General features: G+C 38.4%; 2 protein-coding genes across 2 annotated transcripts in view; both read right to left on the bottom strand.

Moving 5' to 3' along the window:
* LOC113469102 overlaps positions 1 to 22,204 on the bottom strand; it is a 33,069-nt gene extending 10,865 nt beyond the window's left edge. The window contains exons 1-6 of the mRNA XM_026826552.1: positions 22,093 to 22,204; positions 20,692 to 20,831; positions 12,602 to 12,704; positions 11,962 to 12,149; positions 5,942 to 6,081; positions 5,515 to 5,593 (exon numbers count right to left, since the gene is read on the bottom strand). Of these exons, the coding sequence (XP_026682353.1) occupies positions 5,515 to 5,593; positions 5,942 to 6,081; positions 11,962 to 12,149; positions 12,602 to 12,704; positions 20,692 to 20,827 (646 nt within the window). The 5' untranslated portion in view covers positions 20,828 to 20,831; positions 22,093 to 22,204. The remainder of the gene's footprint in view (positions 1 to 5,514; positions 5,594 to 5,941; positions 6,082 to 11,961; positions 12,150 to 12,601; positions 12,705 to 20,691; positions 20,832 to 22,092) is intronic.
* Positions 17,188 to 18,088, bottom strand: LOC113469104 (cationic amino acid transporter 4-like). The gene is made up of 2 exons (XM_026826554.1): positions 17,965 to 18,088; positions 17,188 to 17,419 (listed from the first exon to the last, which is right to left on the bottom strand). Exons 1-2 carry the CDS (start codon positions 18,017 to 18,019, stop codon positions 17,295 to 17,297), a joined length of 180 nt encoding a protein of 59 aa, XP_026682355.1. The 5' UTR covers positions 18,020 to 18,088; the 3' UTR covers positions 17,188 to 17,294.
* Positions 22,205 to 26,012: the final 3,808 nt, after the last annotated feature.

Genomic DNA, 26,012 nt, shown 5'->3' with positions numbered 1-26,012 from the left:
CGAAAAGTCAGCCATAGGCAGGTACACTTAATAGGAACGGTTAATTAAAACATAAAACGGTTAAAATAGAAACTGGAAGTTACGAGTAGATAAGTTCCTTTTAAAGGTACAAAGTATTAACATGCATTAGTAGCTATAGGTAAGGTGGTAAGGTATATAAAACTTACTCGACGGGCTTTGTAGTTTCAGGTGATCCATTGAATTAAATTTCACAAAAACGAACTTTCAAATAACTCGGCTAAAATTAGGGCACTAATATGAAGCAAACTTTCAGAGTGACCGACTGGCCGGTATTTATTTAATGTTCACACTTGACAAATAACGCTACCTTTACGAAGAACCGCCATATGAGGACAGTATTTTTTCCGATAGTTAGGATGAATATTGAATACCATTGATGCTACCTCAAAGGTGCTTGCGCTCCGGTTTAGGATGTCTTTGGACAGTCTCTTTCCGACAGTATGCAATACGAGGTGTAAGATGCAAAGTATACCAGCCTAGTTAGCTGGGAGAATGCGCGTCTGCCTTGTCAGCGCTAGGTCGCGGGCTCGATTCCCGTCCGGGGCTGATTTTATCCTACCTATGCCGTGCTTACTATTGTTACTATAACTGAGTTTTCCAATTCCATTTTAATCTGTGAAAACCTTCTTGTAGCGTCCGAGGAAATATTGTCGTACAACTTAATCATCCAACATTTCCAACATAAGTGTGGACCCTACTTTATGGTCCTCAATCCACGTGCTAACTTGATTTTCGAAGAAAAAACCATTTCATTGATCAGGGATGACTTTGTAACTAAACAAAAACACGAAACGCTTTCGAAATCAAAAAGATCCATCCATGTTGGTAGGGACAAGGAATCGACGATTCCTATTGGTTGAACAGATCCCTGTAAACCGCACCCTATCACTTCTCCCCACCACAAAAAAAGCACCCCTAATATATTTTTTATTCTTCCCCTCCTCCTCTCCGTATGACTTGATTTTGATTTTGACATCACGACATCTTTTGTTTGGGGATTAGGACATCATTTTCGAATATAAAAATCTCATCTTTACCTTGGGGGACATCACACGACTTTGCTCCTTCATCAGTTTGGTGAATTTTGCACTGAATTTCTGAATTCGGCCGAGACCAGATTTAAGTTCGCGATGAACCGCCCTCAAGAAAAAAGATAGAGACCAAGAACACACGACTTTGCTCCTTCATCAGTTTGGTGAATTTTGCACTGAATTTCTGAATTCGGCCGAGACCAGATTTAAGTTCGCGATGAACCACCCTCAAGAAGAAAGATAGAGACCAAGAGAAAATAGAAAGTAAAAAAAGTCACTGGCAGAAAAAGACCTCCTCTCTGCTCTATGATACCTTTTTACCCGGGCCTTAAGTTCAAATTTTACTGGGCAAACAATGGTAGATAAAATTGTGAAGAATTCAAAAATTGCACATCCACCAATACAGTCAATTCTGGATAGGATAATCACGAATGCAAGGGATTCGTAACATTTTCCTACGTATACATGAACAATAATATCGATTTTAAATTGCGGAAAACGCTCCCCATATTTTCCTTCAATACTAAACGAGGAAGCACGGACTTTTTACTTTTTAAATGCAGTTTCTCCCCCGGACAAAAGCGGCAATAATCCGTTCTATTTAACAAAACCAATGTCAGCGCGTCTGCCTTGTCAGCGCTAGGTCGCGGGCTCGATTCCCGTCCGGGGCTGATTTTATCCTACCTATGCCGTGCTTACTATTGTTACTATAACTGAGTTTTCCAATTCCATTTTAATCTGTGAAAACCTTCTTGTAGCGTATTTTATCCTACCTATGCCGTGCTTACTATTGTTACTATAACTGAGTTTTCCAATTCCATTTTAATCTGTGAAAACCTTCTTGTAGCGTCCGAGGAAATTTTGTCGTACAACTTAATCATCCAACATTTCCAACATAAGTGTGGACCCTACTTCATGGTCCTCAATCCACGTGCTAACTTTTCGAATATACCGTCAAATTACACCGATTTCAAACCATAAAGATGACTTGGCAGAAAAATAAAGCCTCGTCATTGTATTGTTCAAACTTCAGATCTCCATCTTGACTTCTCTAGAGGCGGAACAATGAAAAAATCTAAACCACCACCCTCTTCCGGATATAACAATGCGTTGACTTCTCACTACCCCGCGTCAAAAAGTCACAAGTCAACACTCTATTGGTTCACAAATCACTTTATTCAAGTCCTCTTTCTTTATATTGAAGTCCTCTTTTATGAACTCTGATGACCTGTGATTCTTCATTTATTGAGATGACCTGTGATTCTTGATTAGCAGCGCGAGTAGCGAGTAGATATTTTCGAATTTTTGAATGAAAGTTTACCATAACCACGTAAAAGCGAAATAACAATGAGCTTTTTAGGACCCGTCTGTCCGTGATCTGATCCATGCCATGGTAAATTTTCAAAAATTGCTTCTAGAGACTCGTTTAATATAGTTCGTTAAGTTACTCATAAGTTTAAGAAGTTTGCACCACAATATGTTCACATCTATGTATAATTAACCCCTAATTACCTATACCTGCTTACTTCATTCTTAAGAAGAAATACTTAACGGGCATTTTCGGCATTTTGACCGTTACACGCCGCTTTTTGTTAACACAAACGAAAGTTCCCAGTTCTCTTTATACGTAAAACAAGACTGTCTTTTATTTTAGAGTATTTAGAGCATCCTGGGCATTATACTCACGGAGGTAACTCTTCACTTGTTCATTATTTTCTCTAGCTTAACTATTTTGTGTACATCCTAACGACCTTGCTGCGTTCCATAAAACACTTTTTCTCTATACTTACCTATCGGTTGAAGAAATCCACCTGGCAAAACAACTTCCAACGAATCTCCTTTTCCTTTCCATTCATGAAAAAAACTCCCAGCAATTGAAATCAGAAAAAGCAGAATGAAAAGAAGATTTTGATTTCGTGAAATGTCCCGCCCATGCAACCTGAGTGTTTCCGGCGAAAGACTTTATGAATGGAAATCCGATATACACATCCAAGGCTCTTATGTTGATGTACTTGTATACCTGTGTGATTCGGGGCCTTTTCGCTCCCGGAGAAATGGCTCGGGTACCTTTGCAGGACTGATAGAAATACGAGCGCTCTGTCTGAATTCGGGGATACGTGAGGGGTAATTTTATTATTTACGATTACACGTTTTGTTCAGGTTCATAATTTCGACGGTCTTTCTTTAAGTCATCTTATTTTCACCCATTTGAAAATAATACAATCATTACAGTGCTTTTCTATACTGCTTGAATGAATTGGATTTGGATTCCTTTTACACCAGCAGTATAGGTACTAGCTAGGATCGATACGTATTATGTGCAAGTATTACTGTGGTGTGCTCAAATAATGTGGATGCTGAAATTCCATACCTCGTCTCGGTCGGTATTGCACCCACTCTCTTCCGATTACCAGGCGAGCGTTTTGACCACTATGCCTGGGTTCCCAAGCTACATAGATTTTACTGATTTACTCGCATATTTTGGGTCTATCATGAAACTGGAGGAAGGAAAACTACACGGCTGGAGTTAAAAGGCTGATTTCAATCACAACGAAATCTCTTATACATTTTTTCGATCCTGAGAAATTTTGTTCGGGGACATGACGAGTCATAGGACGCCGGGGCGGTATGATTTTTGTCTTATCAACTTTTTGTTACTTTCTATTGGAAATAAAAATCCCAAAGGTTCCTCATATCCATTGAAGTCTGTGTACCATTGAGGTCTTTGTACCAAGGTGACATGATTTGTCTTTGATGTTTTCTTTGGAATATTTTGCTCTTCTCCCAAATATCTCGGAGTGACAGAATATTTGATGTGACAATGTACGAGTAGGTATGTACCTGATAGGTATGATTTTTTAGGGAAATTAGAGCTAGGGAGAGGAGATAATGGATGCTTAATAGAGAGAAGATAATGCATCGAATCCTGGAATGAGCGGAGATGATTTTTCCGATAAAAGTAACGCTAATTACGAGTAGAACGACATGGAACTCTTGAGATTCTCTGATGGCACATCGCCTTCAGCAAATATTTGGAGTTAGGATGTCAAAATGACGTCACCTCTTGAGTTGGACTACTATATAAAGGTAGGTTTAGAGATGTCAAAATGACGTCACCTCTTGAGTTGGACTACTATAAGAGCCAGTTATGTGAAATATGCAATGCTTTCCCATTTCCCCCTATGATTATTACCTACTCAATAGACTGAGTATCGTACTAGGTTTATGTGGATACTAAATTTTCCAACAAAAATTGAGACCGAAACGTAATTAATATTATTATATGAGAAATCTGTTCATCGCAGGTTGATTTTAACGTTGAAAAAGGAAAGGAAAGACGTATCACATTTCACCAAACAACATCACAAATGAGGATCCTGAATAGAAATCCCAAGTCTAACTTTGTTTCAATACAAATTAAATGGAACTTAACTGGCTGTTAGCTTAACAGGAGTTCTAATGACTGAATAAATATTGGTGAAATCCAACATGAGTATCGTACTAGGTTTATGTGGATACTAAATTTTCCAACAAAAATTGGGTCCGAAACGTAATTATTATTATTATATGAGAAATCTGTTCATCGCAGGTTGATTTTAACGTTAAAAAAGGAAAGGAAAGACGTATCACATTTCACCAAACAACATCACATAAATGAGGATCCTGAATAGAAATCCCAAGTCTAACTTTGTTTATAATAATCTTCAAATCTCTTGTAATATCAAACATGAGAAAAAGGAAACTTTCCTTTTGTTCGAACAGGAAGTGAGGTGTATGTGTAGTTTTTTGTTTAATTCCTTTTGAATCTCATTCAAAAAACCTGCAGACAACCCCTTTTGTTCGAACAGGAAGTGAGGTGTATGTGTAGTTTTTTGTTTAATTCCTTTTGAATCTCATTCAAAAAACCTGCAGACAACCGAACAGAAAACAGGTAGTCATCCAAATGTAGACAATGGTAATGAAGATCGGTCTCCAAGTCAGAGGTTCCTGGATCGAGTTACTTCTCTGCGGGGATATGAACCCAAAACATTCGCCAGTCTCTCTCTTGTCCGACTCTGTTCTTTTTTACTGGAGCGCAAAATGCAATGTGAATGATCATGTGAAGGAGTTACTTCTCTGCGGGGATATGAACCCAAAACATTCGCCAGTCTCTCTCTTGTCCGACTCTGTTCTTTTTTACTGGAGCGCAAAATACAATGTGAATGATCATGTAAAACGGGGATATGAACCCAAAACATTCGCCAGTCTCTCTCTTGTCCGACTCTGTTCTTTTTTACTGGAGCGCAAAATGCAATGTGAATGATAATGTAAAAATTGATTGGCCGGCATCAGACAGCAGGAAAGTGTATGACGGAAAAAGCTCCAGAATCAGAACCATACACTATCCCAATTTATATTTATAAGATGACAATCCTTTAGCCAGCCTAGTTAGCTTAGTTGATAGCGCGTCTGCCTTGTAAGCGTAAGCGCCAGGGCGTTAAACACATGAGGCATATGTTGAAGAAAATGCTCAGAGCTGGAATGTAGGGGACCCACGGGACCTGTGAAAATGGAAGACACGTTAGCAAAATACAATAAAGAGTTGCTTTCAATTACATACTAAGTAGGTATGAAAGAGATTTAATCTTACTGTCTCGAAATCGAAGAGAGAAGGAAGGCAGGATAGGAGAAATCCAGCTGTTTCGAGAACAAACCTCATCTGTTTAGGATAACATCCGCCCCGGGCGGGAATCGAACCCGCGACCTATTGGTTACAAAGCAAGCATGTTTTGGAGTAACTAGGCTGGCTTTTATTTTGATGGATGCCTCGGTAACTTTGTGAAGGTCCATATTGATAGAGAGAGGCTTTTATTTTATTTTTTTTTTTATCATATTTTGCTTTTATTTACCTTGAACGTGACTTTCTTGCTTGACTGGGGCTGCAGTGTGATGCTGAATAATGTGATCATCATGAGCATGATGTTTACTATGACCAGAATGTAGTGAAGTCTGTATATCAGAAGCAGGGATAGAGTCAAACTGAGAAACCCTGGAAACGTAACTAGGCTGGCTTTTATTTTGATGGATGCCTCGGTAACTTTGTGAAGGTCCATATTGATAGAGAGAGGCTTTTATTTTAGCGTTGACTTCTCACTACCCCGCGTCAAAAAGTCACAAGTCAACACTCTATTGGTTCACAAATCACTTTATTCAAGTCCTCTTTCTATTATTGGAGTCCTTTTTTATGAACTCTGATGACCTGTGATCTGTGATTCTTCATTTATTGAGATGACCTGTGATTCTTGATTAGCAGCGCGAGTAGCGAGTAGATATTTTTGAATGAAAGTTTACCATAACCACGTAAAAGCGAAATAACAATGAGCTTTTTAGGACCCGTCTGTCCGTGATCTGATCCATGCCATGGTAAATTTTCAAAAATTGCTTCTAGAGACTCGTATAATATAGTTCGTTAAGTTGCTCATAAGTTTAAAAAGTTTGCACCACAATTTGTTCACATCTATGTATAATTAACCCCTAATTACCTATACCTGCTTACTTCTTAAGAAGAAATACTTACTTAACGGGCATTTTCGGCATTTCGACCGTTACACGCCGCTTTTTGTAAACACAAACGAAAGTTCCCAGTTCTCTTTATACGTAAAACAAGACTGCCTTTTATTTTAGAGCATCCTGGGCATTATACTCACGAAGGTAACTCTTCACTTGTTCATTATCTTTTCATTATTTTCTCTAGCTTAACTATTTTGTGTACATCCTAACGACCTTGCTGCGTTCCATAAAACACTTTTTCTCTACCTATCGGTAACGGGCATTTTCGGCATTTCGACCGTTACACGCCGCTTTTTGTAAACACAAACGAAAGTTCCCAGTTCTCTTTATACGTAAAACAAGACTGCCTTTTATTTTAGAGCATCCTGGGCATTATACTCACGAAGGTAACTCTTCACTTGTTCATTATCTTTTCATTATTTTCTCTAGCTTAACTATTTTGTGTACATCCTAACGACCTTGCTGCGTTCCATAAAACACTTTTTCTCTACTTACCTATCGGTTGAAGAAATCCACCTGGCAAAACAACTTCCAACGAATCTCCTTTTCCTTTCCATTCATGAAAAAAACTCCCAGCAATTGAAATCAGAAAAAGCAGAATGAAAAGAAGATTTTGATTTCGTGAAATGTCCCGCCCATGCAACCTGAGTGTTTCCGGCGAAAGACTTTATGAATGGAAATCCGATATACACATCCAAGGCTCTTATGTTGATGTACTTGTATACCTGTGTGATTCGGGGCCTTTTCGCTCCCGGAGAAATGGCTCGGGTACCTTTGCAGGACTGATAGAAATACGAGCGCTCTGTCTGAATTCGGGGATACGTGAGGGGTAATTTTATTATTTACGATTACACGTTTTGTTCAGGTTCATAATTTCGACGGTCTTTCTTTAAGTCATCTTATTTTCACCCATTTGAAAATAATACAATCATTACAGTGCTTTTCTATACTGCTTGAATGAATTGGATTTGGATTCCTTTTACACCAGCAGTATAGGTACTAGCTAGGATCGATACGTATTATGTGCAAGTATTACTGTGGTGTGCTCAAATAATGTGGATGCTGAAATTCCATACCTCGTCTCGGTCGGTATTGCACCCACTCTCTTCCGATTACCAGGCGAGCGTTTTGACCACTATGCCTGGGTTCCCAAGCTACATAGATTTTACTGATTTACTCGCATATTTTGGGTCTATCAGGTTGAAGAAATCCACCTGGCAAAACAACTTCCAACGAATCTCCTTTTCCTTTCCATTCATGAAAAAAACTCCCAGCAATTGAAATCAAAAAAAGCAGAATGAAAAGAAGATTTTGATTTCGTGAATTGTCCCGCCCATGCAACCTGAGTGTTTCCGGCGAAAGACTTTATGAATGGAAATCCGATATACACATCCAAGGCTCTCATGTTGATGTACTTGGAAGAATACCTGTGTGATTCGGGGCCTTTTCGCTCCCGGAGAAATGGCTGGAATCCCTTAAGAGACCTGATAGAAATACGAGCGCTCTGTCTGCTTTTTTTTAGGTTTGACAGGGGAAACTGTAACTGCTAAGGTCTTACTGTCCCTAAAGCGAAGAGAGCAGGAAAAGATAGGATAGGAGAAAGCGAGAAAGCCCGAGGACGAACCTCATCTGTTCAAGACAAAATCCGCCCCGGGCGGGATTCGAACCCGCGGCCTAGCGCTTATGTCCTGTCTGATTTTTGGGATTGTTTCAATACGTGATGGGTGATTTTATTCTTGACTATTACACGTTTCGTTTAGGTTCATAATTTTGACGGTCTTTTTTTATAACTGTTACTAGTCATCTTCCGACTTGCACCAAATTGAAAATATATATAGGTTATACAAAGATAATAGTGCTTTTTTTATACTGCAGTAGGTAGGGACGGTAGACGCTGGGGTGTACTACTATTATTGTGATGAAATGCTCGAACAATGTGGAGGATAAAATTCCATACCTCGGTTGGGATTGAACCAACTCCCTTCCAATTACCAGACGAGGGTCTTGACCACTACGCCCTTGCCCCCGAGCTAGATGCTAGATGTTACTCGCACATTTTGGGTCTTTTTTTTATTGAGAGTTAATTTGAAGAGGGAAACTATAGCAATCAGAGTCCTTGTCCCTTAGGTATTTTGGGTCTAATCACAATGTCATGAAGCTGGAGGAAGGAAAACTACACGGCTGGAGTTAAAAGGCAGATTTCAATCACAACGAAATCTCTTATACATTTTTTCGATCCTGAGAAATTTTGTTCGGGGACATGACGAGTCATAGGACGCCGGGGCGGGGCGGTATGATTTTTGTCTTATCAACTTTTTGTTGGAAATAAAAATCCCAAAGGTTCCTCATAGCCATTGAAGTCTGTGTACCATTGAGGTCTTTTTTTTTGTACCAAGGTGACATGATTTGTCTTTGATGTTTTCTTTGGAATATTTTGCTCTTCTCCCAAATATCTCGGAGTATGACAGAATATTTTTGATGTGACAATGTACGAGTAGGTATGTACCTGATGTCCTGATAGGTATGATTTTTTAGGGAAATTAGAGCTAGGGAGGGAAGGGAAGATAATGGATGCCGAATAGAGAGAAGATAATGGATCGAATCCTGGAATGAGCGGAGATGATTTTTCCGATAAAAGTAACACTAATTGACTAATTACGAGTAGACGACATGGAACTCTTGAGATTCTCTGATGACACATCCCATTCAGCAAACATTTGGAAGGGATGCCTCTTCTATCGATCAAACAATAATTAGTGTTTTTAGTTAAGTTAGGATGTGGCTTAGTTGTAAAACTCGCTAGAAAAAAGGCCCCTAAAAGGCACAAATAATCGACTTGAACATTTAATGAGAAAAATTCCTTTACATAAGTGTTGAATATCTTTACCAAAGTCCATCAAAATCAGACAAATCATTCGGGAGTTATGACAGGACAAACAAACAGACAAACTCAGTGTAAAATCGTCGAGTTAACACAAGTCAAACTGAATTCGTTCGTTCGTTCGTTCGTTAAAAAAAAGGAGGAGGTTGGGCAGTAAAAGTGACTTGGAAACAGTTCATTTTTAGGCTCTCACCCTCAGAATGTTGATTTTAGATATCGGCACTGCTTTTCAATGTTATTGAACATAGAAGAAAAATCATCCGAGCGAAATCCAACTGGATATTTTTTTTTTAAAGAGAGGGCAATTAGTCGGGTCAAATGAAGTTGATCCTACGTAGGAACAGTGGTGGAGCGTGGTTTAGCTGAGAGGAGTTGTCAGGCTTTGACTGTCGATAGCTCGTAAGTAGCAGCTCGACTTTTATTACCTTTAATTCTTTCGGAACGTAAGTGCACTACTATACATTGATTGAACAGGATTAAAGGGTGTGATTAGTCGGATTTCTTTTCTCTCCCATTTTACCCATTGCCCGGTTAGGTTTCATTTGTAATTTCAGCTAATTTGGAGCGGAATGGCAAAATTCAGCGATTCTGACGGTCAAATCAAACGTCAGCTTGCGTGCCCCGAAAGAATGGAATATCCCTTAGAAAAAGAAGAAAATATCTTCAGCTGAGTCATTACAATTTAAATTCTGTTCATGTGAAGATTGATTGGCCGGCATCAGACAGGAGGAAAGTGTATGGCGGAAAAAGCTTCAGAACCATACACTCTCCCAATTTATAAGATGACGATCCTTTAGCCAGCCTAGTTAGCTTAGTTGGTAGTTGGTAGCGCGTCTGCCTTGTAAGCGCCAGGCCGCGGGTTCGATTCCCGCCCCGGGGTGGATTTTATCCCGAAGGGATAAGGTTCGTTCTCGGAACGGCTGGCTTTCTGCTATCCTGTCTTTCTTCTCTCTTTGATTTCGGGACGACAAGACCTTGGCAGTTACAGTTCCCTCTATCGAAACTCTAAAAAAAAGACAATCCTTTTCAATCACATCGACATGCGACATTGCTGAAATAACTCCCTACGTCCGCGTTCCAAGCGTAGCGTCGGTAAATTTTATTAATCTCAACAATGCACTGATGTGTCCCTTTGACACTTGAAAATGAGATGTTTTTGACATGACGAAATGTATGAAATATTATTGAAACACATTCCAAGCATTACCTACTCTTCAACAATATTAATATGTAAAATTATTATTATTATTTATATTATTATGTGCACAGTACAGATAGATAGGTATGTAAATAAAGAATTTTACAATTAATATGAGGAGCATTATAATAATAATAATAATAATTTTAAAAAAAGTAAAAATATACTTACGGTTTGTACCTATAGCATAATTGAATAGACAGAGAGATGCGTTATTCATTTCTAACCAAGCAAGGGTCTAAAACCTACTCCACAGAACTTAGCATTTTACATTTCGCGCTGTACAGTAGGGTATGGGTCCGAAGGGACCTAATACTATAGGTACTTATCTGAATAGGTAGGTACTTACCTACCTTCCTTGAGCTTCCTATTTCCTAATGACGTATAGATACCTACTTACCCACATGGTTTTACATAGGTAGGTAGGTACCCAAGTTTTTAATTTTCCTTTATTTTTCGGGTCTTGGGTGTGAGCTGTAGGTAAGGGTCTTTTATCTTTAAAGATTTGAAAAGTGAAAGAGAACAAAAACAGGGAAAACTAATTGAAAGTCGTAAAAGTCGGCAAGCGGAGTCTTGCCAAAATCTAAGTGGTTAAATTAAATCAGAATCAGACAACTGTATTTGCAAAATCACTGTCGCAGCCTGCGACCGTTTACACATTATCTAATGGCCAAGTTCCCGACATTTGAAGACAACAACATTCCATTACAGTGAAATGAGGGACTTCTAACGAAATTCCTCTGTGCGGAGTCCAGTGTGTAGGACTATGGCACCATATAACCGGACGATTTAGTTGAAATTAGGGTGTACGACGGCATTGAAAAACTGTGCGTCAAATGTGCCATTGACGAAAAAAAAAGACAGTTAATAAACAATAAAACTACATAATCACACTCTAAAATTTGTTATGTTTTCAAATATTCGGCCTTACAGATTTCAATAATAGGTCCTTTGTTTTCAAATGCTTGGATTTTGATATCAAGTCCTTTCCGTCATACATCTTAATATGTATTTTGTCATTATTATCTGACAATTATTAGGCCTGTGAGGCACGAGTATGCTTAGTACAAAGAGGTCACTTAAAATCTTGTTACTTATGGATTTCTGATTCAATCTTCTTCTTTTACTATAATTTTACGCTGCAGCCAGTCACGGAATCAATCGTTTGTATGATACAAAGTTTTTGACCCCGCCGGGAATTGAACCCGGGCTTCCCACGTGCAAGGCAAGTGCAGTGACCACTACGCCATGGGAGCTGAATTTAATATGTAATAACTTACCAAACAGAGTGGTCATAACATTGACAACATAGCTAGTCACATAGGTAGAGCGAGGTAGTTGATGAAGGTTGAACAGTTGTCCTAGGAATGCCTCTCTGGACACGGCTGTATCTTGTGGTAGGAGATGAGTACTCTCCTTGTATTCCTCACTCAATAGGTCATCTTCCTCATCTGATTCCTCGCGATATCTGAGGGGGGGGGGGGAAACGTGTGTTATGATTATGAGTAGACGCCGGGTGATGCTTCGAACGCTTGACGTTCAAGCGCCTCGTGGCACACTTCATTATACGTGTATGACTGTCCCGATCGAAAATTGATTCTTAAAATCAGGCGAGAACATCACACGACTTTCCTTATCCTATTAAATTATGCTTAGCTGGGTTTCCAAGGTATTAATTTGGGGGGTTTTCCCTCATAACTTTTTCCATATCTCTGACTGTTCAATCAGTAGAGCTGAAAACACGGACCAATGGCTGAAAATTTTGGATATAGGCTCTAGGCACCTCAAAACGAATTTGGCACTAAAATCTGTCGATCGAAAATTTTACCCGAATACAGTACCTACTTTCCTTCCTATAAGATAAGCAAAGTAAAAATGTGCATGTACTTAAGTAGAAAGATAATTGTGCAAGTTACTCACCTCAAAATAATGATACAGGCAGAGACAATGGTGTACGCAAACAGTGTACCAATTGACATCAAATCAATCAACTGCTGCAAATCAAATATGGCTGCCATCAATCCTACAAGAAGACAAAAATGTATATGAAAACCGAAAAGACATACCTAATGAAGGATTCAGGCTATAAAGACACATTTATTTTAGTTTGTGTTCAAACATTTAACAGAGAGTTTTGCAACCAAAATCAGCGTCCTGTTAACTGATTTTGGTTCCAAAAACTCTTTAATATTGTTCCATGGATAAAGAGGAAGCCACATTATCCAAAAGACTCGGCCCAAAACTATTTATAACCCAAAAACCATTAACTGTTCTTGATTTTTCAGACTAGACCCCAACAAGGAAACCTATCAAATCCTATAATAACAGCTCAACATTTATGTGATTTAACCAACTCATCAAAATCATCAAAGAAAAATTCAAAGAAGTCAAGAAGAAATAATATGAGATTTTGCCCCAATAGAATGCCAAGTAATTCATCTACCGTAACAATAGAAGTGTCGGAACAGATGGAGACTGACATGGAAGAATGTAATGCAAATGATAGCAGTAGTAGCAAATTGGAATTTGTCATTGATGATGGATTCATGAAGTTCCTGGAAATCAGCATGGAACATAAGTTGAAGAGGAGTAAGTATACCTAACTGTTATGTTAGTGCTAATGAAATTAGAAGTTGAACTTAGCTAGGTGGTCCTTTGTTAGATATTTACCTCGTTTTATCAAGATATCCATTTTAATAAGAATAATTTATTCTAATTTTATTACAGAAAAACAGTTGCAAGCAGAGAAACAGAGAGAAAAATTGAAAGAGGAAGAGGAACTAGCCAAAGGTAAGTTAAATAAAGTCCATTTTTTTCATAGCAACTCATACCCTTTCAAGTAAAAGGACAATGTGAAATCAAGCTTATGATTGTAAAACTGAAAGAGGAAGAGGAACTAGCCAAAGGTAAGTTAAATAAAGTCCATTTTTTTCATAGCAACTCATACCCTTTCAAGTAAAAGGACAATGTAAAATCAAGCTTATGATTGTAAAACTGTCAACAAACTAATTTGATTTATCTTTTTCTCCAGGTACAAATCTGATGGGTGTGAAACATAAAGAAAGGAAAGACTACAAAAGGAATCTGTATGGCCTAGAAGCAGACAAGATAATGGCCATGGAGAATGCTATGGATATCACTTTTAACCAACAGAAAGATCTCAATAAACCTGTGCTCTGGCCAAATCTTGCTCTCAACCTCAAGTTCTAATTCAGATACTTTCCCTGTTGCGTATAATCTCTCTAGTAGCGCGGTCAAACTTTCTTGACTTGGCGGGGCAGAGTGCTACTGCGCTCCTTAATTCCAACTCCTTGTGTGTTTCACTTTTCTGTACCACAGAGCTTATAGTTTCCTAATTTATTCAAGACTGGTGATAATAGACAGCTTTTTAAAAGTTTGTTTTGTGTACATATATTAGGATGAAACCTTTCCCCACATAATAATTTTCCTACTAAATTTTAAAGTATACAGTAAGGTAAAATATAAATATGCCCATCGTTAGATACCAATAAGACTCATTTCCCTGATAGCAAAAAAAGGGGGGGGGAATAAATGAAAATGAACAGGTAGTGAATTCATTCCTTTGCAAATCTGTGCGGTGCAAGGCGTTCATTCTGCGCGTGGATTGAGAAGTGTGAAGTCATTTGTTCAATACCCCTCAGGCTTAGTACTTATCATTCTAGTCAAGGTCACCTACAGTAGAATATGATTTTACATTGAATTCTGTGGTCTCTTGCTACCAAGATTTCTGTTCTATTGAATAAAACCTGTCTAAAGTGTCTAATCTCTGCCAAGTTTATACTGCATTCCAACACATGTGTACACAAATCAACAAACTTTGTATCACTGTGACACACGTGGCAACCCTGTGTCCAGTGACATGGTTCAGTTAATTTCCATTCAAGTTCTCGATTCATTGTGGTAAAGCGGAGCTTCTTCACAACTTCCTCCTTTATTATTAATTCTCATCTACTCATGTCATCAATTTTACACCGGTAATGCCGCCACTGATGGATATCACTTTTAACCAACAGAAAGATCTCAATAAACCTGTGCTCTGGCCAAATCTTGCTCTCAACCTCAAGTTCTAATTCAGATTCCAACTCCTTGTGTGTTTCACTTTTCTGTACCACAGAGCTTGTAGTATCCTAATTACACACTGTGTGCGTTAGGCTGGAACTTGGCCTGGTGCACTGCCATGCGCCTAGATTTATTCAAGACTGGTGATAATAGACAGCCTTTTAAAAGTTTGTTTTGTGTACATATATTAGGATGAAACCTTTCCCCACATAATAATTTTCCTACTAAATTCGACTGATGAGTGTTATTAGTGTTTCTTAATCGAAAATACATATTTTAAAGTTCAAGTAGAAATCTACACAAAGGAAAAGATTTTGTAAATATTTTTTGTAAAAACTATAAATTTCATTGTATTTCTTTATAGAAGTAATTTAAAATTACAAAAATATAAAGCTGAAAAATTGATGGTTCAGTTAATTTCCATTCAAGTTCTCGATTCATTGTGGTAAAGCAGAGCTTCTTCACAACTTCCTCCTTTATTATTAATTCTCATCTACTTGTGTCATCAATTTTACAACGGTAATGCCGCCACTATATTTTAAAGTTCAAGTAGAAATCTACACAAAGGAAAAGATTTTGTAAATATTTTTTGTAAAAACTATAAATTTCATTGTATTTCTTTTTAGAAGTAATTTAAAATTACAAAAATATAAAGCTGAAAAATTGGAAGTAAATGAGTATTGCAAGGCAATATTTAACACACAATGAAATCACTTATAGGTACTTAATAATTAATTGAAATGAAATTATTGATTCCTAATTCTTTTGATCCCGTTAGAAATTAAATATGGCACTAAAATAATATTCCCTGATATTCTTGTACTACTCCTGTGTATAGGAGTAAGTAAGAAATTTAACAATGTATTATTTATTGCTTCAGTCCCAAAATTATAAACTGTATTGCTCCTATCGAAAAATTATGGCTTGTCTAGCTTGTGTTAGATAATTCAGCCCCAAGGCCTGCAATGGCTTCCTCAGTAAACTTTCACAGGCACTTAAGAACTTTAATCAATACTTTTCCTTCTTACTCGTTAGTAGAAACTTTCTACTAGAAAGGGATCCAATGAAATTATTGATTCCTAATTCTTTTGATCCCGTTAGAAATTAAATATGGCACTAAAATAATATTCCCTGATATTCTTGTACTACTACTGTGTATAGGAGTAAGTAAGAAATTTAACAATGTATTATTTATTGCTTCAGTCCCAAAATTATTAACTGTATTGCTTCTATCGAAAAATTATGGCTTGTCTAGCTTGTGTTAGATAATTCAGCCCCAAGGCCTGCAATGGCTTCCTCAGTAAAATTTCACAGGCACTTAAGAACTTTAATCAATACTTTTCCTTCTTACTCGTTAGTAGAAACTTTCTACTAGAAAGGGATCTAAACTAAACTAACTTAAAAAGATATACCTACCTGTCCTACCTGATTAGGAATGTATAAATTCAAATGTCCAGCGAAGACAGTAAAAATGTGTAAAAACAATCATGGATTTTTTCCTTCTTCTTATATTATTGTTTTGATTGATTGATAATCTATATTATAATGACTATGAAAATGCCACCGAATTGTCAATAAACGAAAGTTTTACGCAGATTTTAGTATGTTATTCAACTTTGTAACAATAAATCTTAAATTACTTTACAAGTCAGATAATTTCATTATTTATTTTCCATACCTAGGTACCAAAAAAATAGAAACGCGGTCGCGATGTGTAGGTATTGAATAAGTATTGACTATTGAGTACGTAAAGGTAGAAACTAAAGGAAAAATCTCTTGGTTTCTATGTTGTCACCAGTCGCTACTCGATTAAAGTAGCTACTCAATTGTCCTCACGAGGCTGAATGCACCCGAACTCCAAACACAGAACCAAAAAAACTTCGACCCCACCGAGAATCGAACCCGGGACCTTCAGCGTGCAAGCCTAGTGTGATACCCACATGGAGGTTGCTCAATTTTATTTAAATAAGAGAGAGAGAGAGAAAAAAAAACGAATTAGTTTTGATTATCAACATGGACTGGTTCAGTTAATTTCCATTCAAGTTCTCGATTCATTGTGGTAAAGCAGAGCTTCTTCACAACTTCCTCCTTTATTATTAATTCTCATGTACTCGTGTCATCAATTTTACACCGGTAATGCCGCCACTAGTCGCTACTCGATTAAAGTAGCTACTCAACTGTCCTCACGAGGCTGAATGCACCCGAACTCCAAACACAGAACCAAAAAAACTTCGACCCGACCAGGAATCGAACCCGGGACCTCCAGCCTCCAGCGTGCAAGCCTAGTGTGATTGATACCCACATGGAGGTTGCTCAATTTTATTTAAATAAGAGAAAAAAACCTGAATTAGTTTTGATCTTTTGATTATCAACTTGGAGTGGTTTCTAAGTTGTCACCAAATAATGATCGAAATCATTCTACAAAATTGCCCCCGCCGCTGCTCTTAATATTTAAATTTGATTCTCTTACTGTTCCTTTTGATTTTAAGAAGTACTAGTGGTTTGCTCTTTGTTACGTCCACCGCTGCGCTGTCTAATCTCTGGCTTTACTGCCAAAAGAGCTGTAGTTGGAAACGAAGCTGTCGTGTGAGGTAGATAGAAGCTTGTTATGGTTCTCCGTGCTATGGCGGATACTGTAGGAGAAGTACGTGATGATCCCTGAGAAGAAAACACAGCATTGTTAGTATGATGTACTTTTAACTCCTTATAAAAATAAAGATACATTCCCTGTTTGTAAATTCGCACATTAGAATAGTAGTCGCTCGAATTTAAGTAGGGACTAGAGTAGAATGAACTGACCATGCATATAAAAAATGACTTGAGATCACACACAGGTGTAGAGAAAAGATTATAATTCTTCTCTCTCAATATCCCAATTCCAGTCTAGTTAGCTTGGAGGGTAGCATGTCTCCTTGTAAGGGCTAGGTCGCGGGTTCGATTCCCGCCCGGTGTGAATTTTATCAACAGAGGCTGAATAAGGTTTGTTCTCAGAGAGTTCTATCCTGTCTTACTTTAAAGACTAGAGTATGAGAAGTCTGTCATTTTCATAGGTCCGTGGTACAAAAGGTTCGGCGATGAGCGACTATACTTCCATAGTGCGAGAGGCCTAAATGGGAAAAGATAAACGACGAGATTAAGAATACGAAAACCAGGGGGGGGGGGAAACCCCATTACAAAAGAGGGAATGAACAAACATAGCTTACCCATGATGAGCCAAACGACAAAACGGACCCAAGTGCCAAAATCTAGTAAACACATGAGGCATATGTTGAAGAAAATGCTCAGAGCTGGAATGTAGGGGACCCACGGGACCTGTGAAAATGGAAGACACGTTAGCTAATAACAATAAAGAGTTAATTCTTCTCTCTCAATATCCCAATTCCAGTCTAGTTAGCTTGGAGGGTAGCATGTCTCCTTGTAAGGGCTAGGTCGCGGGTTCGATTTCCGCCCGGTGTGAATTTTATCAACAGAGGCTGAATAAGGTTCGTTCTCGGAGAGGCTGGATTTCTCCTATCCTGTCTTACTTCTCTCCTATCCTGTCTTACTTTAAACACATAGGTGACGCTAAAACCGGTCTTCAAATAACGACTGAAGTGTTAACTAAAACTTTCTCGCTTTGAGTTTATAGGTCGTCGCGACAAATTTCAAGATCAGAGCTCATTAATTTGTGTGAGAAAATGTGAAAAAAATCCCCCAAAGTTTTCTTGGTTTTTTGGCTTTATGGTTTTCTGGACAAAATTTGCACCACCACTTTTGTGTTCCTGGTAATAAGACCTTTAATGTGATATATAGGTCGACCAGGTTTGGATAAGTCCTTCTATGGGGACAGACAGACAGACTGACTGACAGACAACACCAAAGCGAATACCGTCCACTATACCTTTTTTTTTATTACTATCGTAACAATAAAGGACGGACGGGCTAAAAATCTAAAAATGAATACTATCCCATCTCTCTCTCCTGGATTAACAGATTTTCAAATCAATTTGGTTTCCTATTACTAAATAAGATTACAACCTGATTTTACCTGCAAGTAGTAGGGATACATCAGGGTGAGAACAGTAGACACTCCAAAGTATGCCAGGAACACAACTCCCAATGATACAATGATGGCAAACGGTAGTGCCTTCTCTGGCTTTTTCACTTCTTCTCCCGTAGTGGCTACTCCATCAAAGCCAACAAATCCATAGAAACAAGTGGCAGCTCCTTTGATGACTCCTTGGATTCCGAATGGTAGAAATCCACCCACTCCAGCATCTACAGGGACTTCAGCAGCAGGGAGGTTCCAGTTCTTCAGGTCAACTGGAATATGGAGGTTGAGGGGAAGTAGTTAGTTCAAATCTAGTTGTGACCAATTCTAAAAATTAAGATGGTTCAAAAAGATTTTTTTTTAATCCATAACCCTCCTTTTTTTAATTTCCTTTTTATTTTTCTTCCAAGCCAAATCTATAACCTAACCCATAGAGGGTTCAGCACTATCTTGCACTATATTAAAAGTACCTGGGAATAATCCTTCCTTTTGGAATTTTTTCCTCACACATAACCCTCTCTATGACAAATTTCCTTGTTTTATCCTGGGTTGTTCTAGTCATTTATCCCATCCTTACGGATGAGCATGATGTTTACTATGACCAGAATGTAGTGAAGTCTGTATATCAGAAGCAGGGATAGAGTCAAACTGAGAAACCCTGGAAACAACAGAGACGATTTACACATTATCTAATGGCCAAGTTCCCGACATTTGAAGACAACAACATTCCATTACAGTGAAATGAGGGACTTCTAACGAAATTCCTGTGTGCGGAGCCCAGTGTGTAGGACTATGGCACCATATAACCGGACGATTTAGTTGAAATTAGGGTGTACGACGGCATTGAAATACTGTGCGTCAAATGTGCCATTGACGAAAAACGAAGACAGTTATTTAACAATAAAACTACATGATTACACTCTAAAATTTTTTATCTGTTTTCAAATGTTCAACTGTATTTGCAAAATCACTGTCGCAGCCTGCGACCGTGATTTTGCAATCACGCTGCGAGGCGCAGTGCAGAGCACGTTTCCTAAATATAAATAGCGCCGTGAAATTACCCCAGAATACTTCACGTCACAAAGTTCGAAATTTTCAGAATCCACCGATTTTGAACCTCCGTGGTTTTTGTTTGAAAAAAAAAATCAAAAGTTGCCAGCTTCATTTCATACTGAGGCGCGGTAAATTTTCAAATTTTAGAGAATAGAGATAAAAAAATAGGGATTATGGAACAGGATTAGTGAGATTTTAAAAAATAAATTTGTGTTTTAAATCCTTTGTCCTTCAATTAATTTTTTGATACCTAACCATTTATAACTTTTGGATAAACCATATTCCAGGGATTTCCCGTGAAGATGGAACAGGATTAGTGAGATTTTAAAAAATAAATTTGTGTTTTAAATCCTTTGTCCTTCAATTAGTTTTTTGATAACCATTTATAACCTTTAAATAAACCATATTCCAGAGATTTCCCGTGAAGTACAACACATGGAACAGGATTAGTGAGATTTTAAAAAATAAATTTGTGTTTTAAATCCTTTGTCCTTCAATTAGTTTTTTGATAACCATTTATAACTTTTGGATAAACCATATTCCAGATATTTCTCGTGAAGTACAACCATCTCTCTTGTTTAAACTGAAAATCTCAAGTTAATGCAATGGATTGCTATTGGAGTCATTATGCCAAAGTGATGGAATATAATCGTCAGAGGATATTGCTACAAAATCCCAATGCTAGCATGTCATTCTATGATATCCCGTCCAGACTTCTGGTATGTATATCTTTTCACAATCCTATAAAACTTTCAGTAAACTGTAGAAGTTATATAGTCTCTATACCTTAAAAAAAAAAAAAAAAAAAAAAAAAAAAAAAAAAAACCAATGCTGATGGAAAGCTCACCTGTCAAAATGCCCGAAATGATTGTACCATAGAATGGCGTTTTCAACACGGGATGAACAGCCCCTAGGCTTTTGAATATAAGTCCATCATGAGCCATGGAATAGATGATTCTCGTCAGGGGATACATACACCCCATCAAACTGAAACGAGAAATAAGATCAAGATTACTTGGATTTATTGCACACCAATGTTAATTAGAAAGCTGGACTCTTGAGGTGGTGGATGAACACAAGGTTAGACTAGGCTTAAAAGCACGAAAAAAGAAATCGATTTCTTTTTCAAGCCTAGCCCTGTGTATAACTAGAACTACCACCTCAGGGTCCTCAGGTCACCTGTGCACTCGACAGTTTTTGCAGATCGCTGTCAGGTAAAAATGAATAAATGACTGTTTGACCACGAATGCTTTTCACGAATATCGCTCCCCGATTTTATACATACTTCGCTAAATTTTGAAACGAGAAATAAGATCAAGATTACTTGGATTTATTGCACACCAATGTTAATTAGAAAGCTGGACTCTTGAGGTGGTGGATGAACATAAGGTTAGACTAGGCCTAAAAGCACGAAAAAAGAAATCGATTTCTTTTTCAAGCCTAGCCCTGTGTATAACTACCACCTCAGGGTCCTCAGGTCCCCTGTGCACTCGACAGTTTTTGCAGATCGCTGTCAGGTAAAAATTAATAAATGACCGTTTGACCACGAATGCTTTTCACGAATATCGCTCCCCGATTAGGTATGTATTTTTATACATACTTCGCTAAATTGTATTGACTTAGATTCGAACCACCAACCTGTCCAACCTCCAGATGAGAGGTCTACCTTTCCAAGTCCAAAGATTCAAATAAACTACTTACCTAGCGAATAGTCCAACTGCTTCCGCTTCTTCTTTGACGTTGACCGCTCTACAGCCTAAACCACTGGACCGATTTTGATGGTTGATGGCTCATTTTCTTTCTCTTGAGTGGTAGGTGTGCCTTTTCATATTTTCAAGGCCCCCAAAGGGCCTGAAAATGTAGGAGGAGGCAAATTTTTCACGCGGAATCGAATGGTGCTACTTTTAGCACTCTCTGACTTACAGTTGAGAAGTTGCGGGTTCGATACTCCCCTGTGTCAACATATTTCCCTTTTATTTGTGAACCGTTACCAAATAAGCAAGTGAATAGTTGATCTCATGTGATTTTTCACGCGGAATCGAATGGTGCTACTTTTAGCACTCTCTGACCTAGAGTTGAGAAGTTGCGGGTTCGATACTCAAATGTAATAGAAAGTCGTGTGATGTTCACACCAGATTTTTATACATACTTCGCTAAATTGTATTGACATAGATTCGAACCACCAACCTGTCCAACCTCCAGATGAGAGGTCGTATTCCAAGTCCAAAGATTCAAATAAACTACTTACCTAGCGAATAGTCCGAACGTTGCCCCTACACTGACAATGTACTGAGCGGTAGTCCAGCCAAACGCTTCGAACACATGAGGTAGAGGGGTATCAGGGTCCTGGAATAGAACAGAAAGATATAAAATGTTAGAGCGGTCCCGCTTGTCGTGAGTTTCACCCGATTTTTTCCGAATGTTTTGTAGGCAATGTCATTTAAATAAGTGTTCCCACTACACACGACACATTTTTTCCCCAAACGATAAGTGGGAACGGGCTGTAAAGGATACCTCTTGTGGTGTCTTTTTATACACACAGTATTGAAAGTATGACCACTCAGTAACTAATCTGTTTCTTAGCAACCAGATCAACAATTGGGAAAACGTAGTCCAGCCAAACGCTTCGAACACATGAGGTAGAGGGGTATCAGGGTCCTGGAATAGAACAGAAAGATATAAAATGTTAGAGCGGTTCCGCTTGTCGTGAGTTTCACCCGATTTTTCCGAATGTTTTGTAGGCAATGTAATTTAAATAAGTGTTCCCACTACACACGACACATTTTTTTCCCCAAACGATAAGTGGGAACAGGCTGTAAAGGATACCTCTTGTGGTGTCTTTTTATACACACAGTATTGAAAGTATGACCACCCAGTAACTAATCTGTTTCTTAGCAACCAGATCAACAATTGGGAAAATAGTAATACTACACAGTTCGATTCCTTCATTCTTTGGTCTGTTCTCAGTTCTCTGCTTACAATAAAACATACATCTTCCTATTCCAAATCTTATATCTGCTATTTATTCCTTACACTACATACTACAATAATTACAAAAAGATACAATACCTCTGCTTTACCAACTCAATTGTTTGGTGTCTTTTTATACACACAGTATTGAAAGTATGACCACCCAGTAACTAATCTGTTTCTTAGCAACCAGATCAACAATTGGGAAAATAGTAATACTACACAGTTCGATTCCTTCATTCTTTGGTCTGTTCTCAGTTCTCTGCTTACAATAAAACATACATCTTCCTATTCCAAATCTTATATCTGCTATTTATTCTTTACACTACATACTACAATAATTACAAAAAGATACAATACCTCTGCTTTACCAACTCAAGTGGGTAAAGTATACAGTAAGGTAAAATATAAATATGCCCATCGTTAGATACCAATAAGACTCATTTCCCCTGATAGCAAAAAAAGGGGGGGGGAATAAATGAAAATGAACAGGTAGTGAATTCATTCCTTTGCAAATCTGTGCGGTACGATTCCTTCATTCTTTGGTCTGTTCTCAGTTCTCTGCTTACAATAAAACATACATCTTCCTATTCCAAATCTTATATCTGCTATTTAATATTTATTCCTTACACTACATACTACAATAATTACAAAAAGATACAATACCTCTGCTTTACCAACTCAAGTGGGTAAAGTATACAGTAAGGTAAAATATAAATATGCCCATCGTTAGATACCAATAAGACTCATTTCCCTGATAGCAAAAAAAGGGGGGGGGGAATAAATGAAAATGAACAGGTAGTGAGTTCATTCCTTTGCAAATCTGTGCGGTGTAACCTAACCTAACCCAACCCAACCTAACTTAACCCAACCCAACCTAACTTAACCCAACCCAACCTAACTTAACCCAACCGAACCTAACTTAACCCAACCCAACCTAACTTAACCCAAACCAACCTAACTTAACCCAACCCAACCTAACTTAACCCAACCCAACCTAACCTAACCCAACCCAACCCAAGCCAACCCAACCCAACCTAATCTAACCTAACTTAACCTAACCTGAATTAACCAATTCTAACCTATTGTAAGTGGAGGTGGAGGTGAAAATGGAGGTGGAGGTGAAAGTGGAGATGGAGGTAAAAGTGAAGGCAAAAGTGGAAGTGGAAGTGAAAGTGGAGACGAAAATGGAGGTGGAGGTGAAAGTGGAGATGAAAGTGGAGGTGAAAAGAGAGGTGGAGGCAAATTGGAGGTGGACGTGAAAGTAAAGGTGGAGGCGAATATGGAGGTGGAGGTGAAAATGGAGGGGGAGGCGAAAATGGGGGTTGAGGCAAAAGTAGGGGTGGAGGCAAAAGTGGAGATGGAGGTGAAGGCAAAAGTTAAGGTGGAGACGAAAGTGAAAATGGAGGTGCAGGCAAAGGAATATTTCTCTTAGCCTTTTCTAGATCTTTTCTTGTCTCTCCCTTTCTTTCACTCTCCTATCTTACCCTCACTGCCACCCCTCTTTCGCTCTCCTTCTCTCTCCCTCCCTTTATCCCCATTCCTTCTTATCTAATCCCTCACTCTCTCTATCCCTTTCTTTCACAACTCTTCACTCCCTCCTTTTTTTTATTTCTATCTTGCCTCTCTTTATATCTTCCTCTCTTTCTCTCCCTATCCTTTTTTCTTTCTATCTCCATCTCTCTTTACACTCTCTCTCCTAATCTTCCTCTTCCTCCCTCCTCTCTCTCCGTCCCCGCAGATATTGTCTTTGGCCATAACCCCTTCATTGATTGAAGATCCTGGTCATTAGCGTTTAATTTACCCCACCTCATTCCTTGGTACTTACTTAATTTCCGTATCTGTGAGATAGGCATTCGACCCCAGCTGCAGCATGGGATTTTATCCTCTCTTATTTGAGAAATTGACCACATGTATAATATTGGAGTTCTAAGAGTTAGGTGGTAGAGAACGGTATCGGCGTTATGCGTTATCCTCTACTAGTCGTTCATTATTTATTTTATTTTATTTTATAAGTTTCCATTTATTGTTTTTTCAGAACAAATCTCTCATCAAAATAAATTGTTAACAAATGGTATACCCATCCGTAAATTTTAATCATGCTCATGTTTTCCCTCACAGGTCGGTCATTACACCCGACCCCTATCTGAACATCGACAGCATCGGAGTGCCTCTGGAATTCGCCAAAACCCTGACCTACCCCGTTCCGGTGACCCCATGGAATGTGACCCTACTGAGGAAGATGGTTATTAACGGCCCCAATGTATATCCGGGGGCCAATATGATTCAGAATGAGGACGGCTCTGTGGTGAGAATATCGTCGTCCCAGGCCGTTCAGCGGGAGAGTTTGGCCAAACGATTGATAACGCCTGAAGGTAACTATTAGCGAGTTTTGCAACCAAAATTAGCGCCTCGTTAACTGAACTCTTTACCGTTATTTGACAAAAACTCGTTTCTGCTCATGTGCACTAAGCTAACCAGGCTGGCTTGCACAGTATTTTCTGTGGGATTTAAACTGTTTTAAACCTACAACTACAAATGATGGAAGAAAACGGATTGCGTGTGTGTGTTGGGGCATGAAAGTAGACCAAGTTGAAAAAAAATGTCATCAAAATCGGTTAAGTTTAGCCGGAGATATTTGACTTTGAAAAACGTCAAATTTTTCATCATTTTCTGCTGCTGCTGTTGCTTCAAAATCGGTTAAGTTTAGCCGGAGATATTTGACTTTGAAAAACGTCAAATTTTTCATCATTTTCTGCTGCTGCTGCTGCCGCTTCTTCTTTGACGTTGACCGCTCTACAGCCTATGCTCTACAGCAATGCTTTAAAAATAAATTGATGGCACGCCGCCAATGCAGTGAAGCAGAAGTGAGATTAGAGGAAAGAGGAGTGCAATGAGGGGAAAGAAAGGTAGGTGGCACGCCGCCAATGCAGTGAAGCAGAAGTAATATTAGAGGAAAGAGGAGTGCAATGAGGGGAAAGAAAGGTAGGTACTATGAAGTGAATAAAAGGCGGGGTACAAAATTGATTTCTAATCTTTTTTGGGGTGGGATGGATTTTTGTTTATTTTTTGTGGGCACTTGATTGATTTTGGGAGGAACGACTTGGCGGGGTCTTTTTTATGCCACGAAGTGGTATTTTTTGGGGGGATCAATATGTACTGGAATGTAATAGGTACTTATGGGTTCACAATTTATCA

This window comes from Diaphorina citri, unplaced genomic scaffold, assembly GCF_000475195.1.
Source record: "Diaphorina citri unplaced genomic scaffold, Diaci psyllid genome assembly version 1.1 scaffold954, whole genome shotgun sequence".
NCBI classification, from domain to species: domain Eukaryota; kingdom Metazoa; phylum Arthropoda; class Insecta; order Hemiptera; family Psyllidae; genus Diaphorina; species Diaphorina citri.
This window is presented reverse-complemented; position numbering and strand designations above follow the sequence as displayed.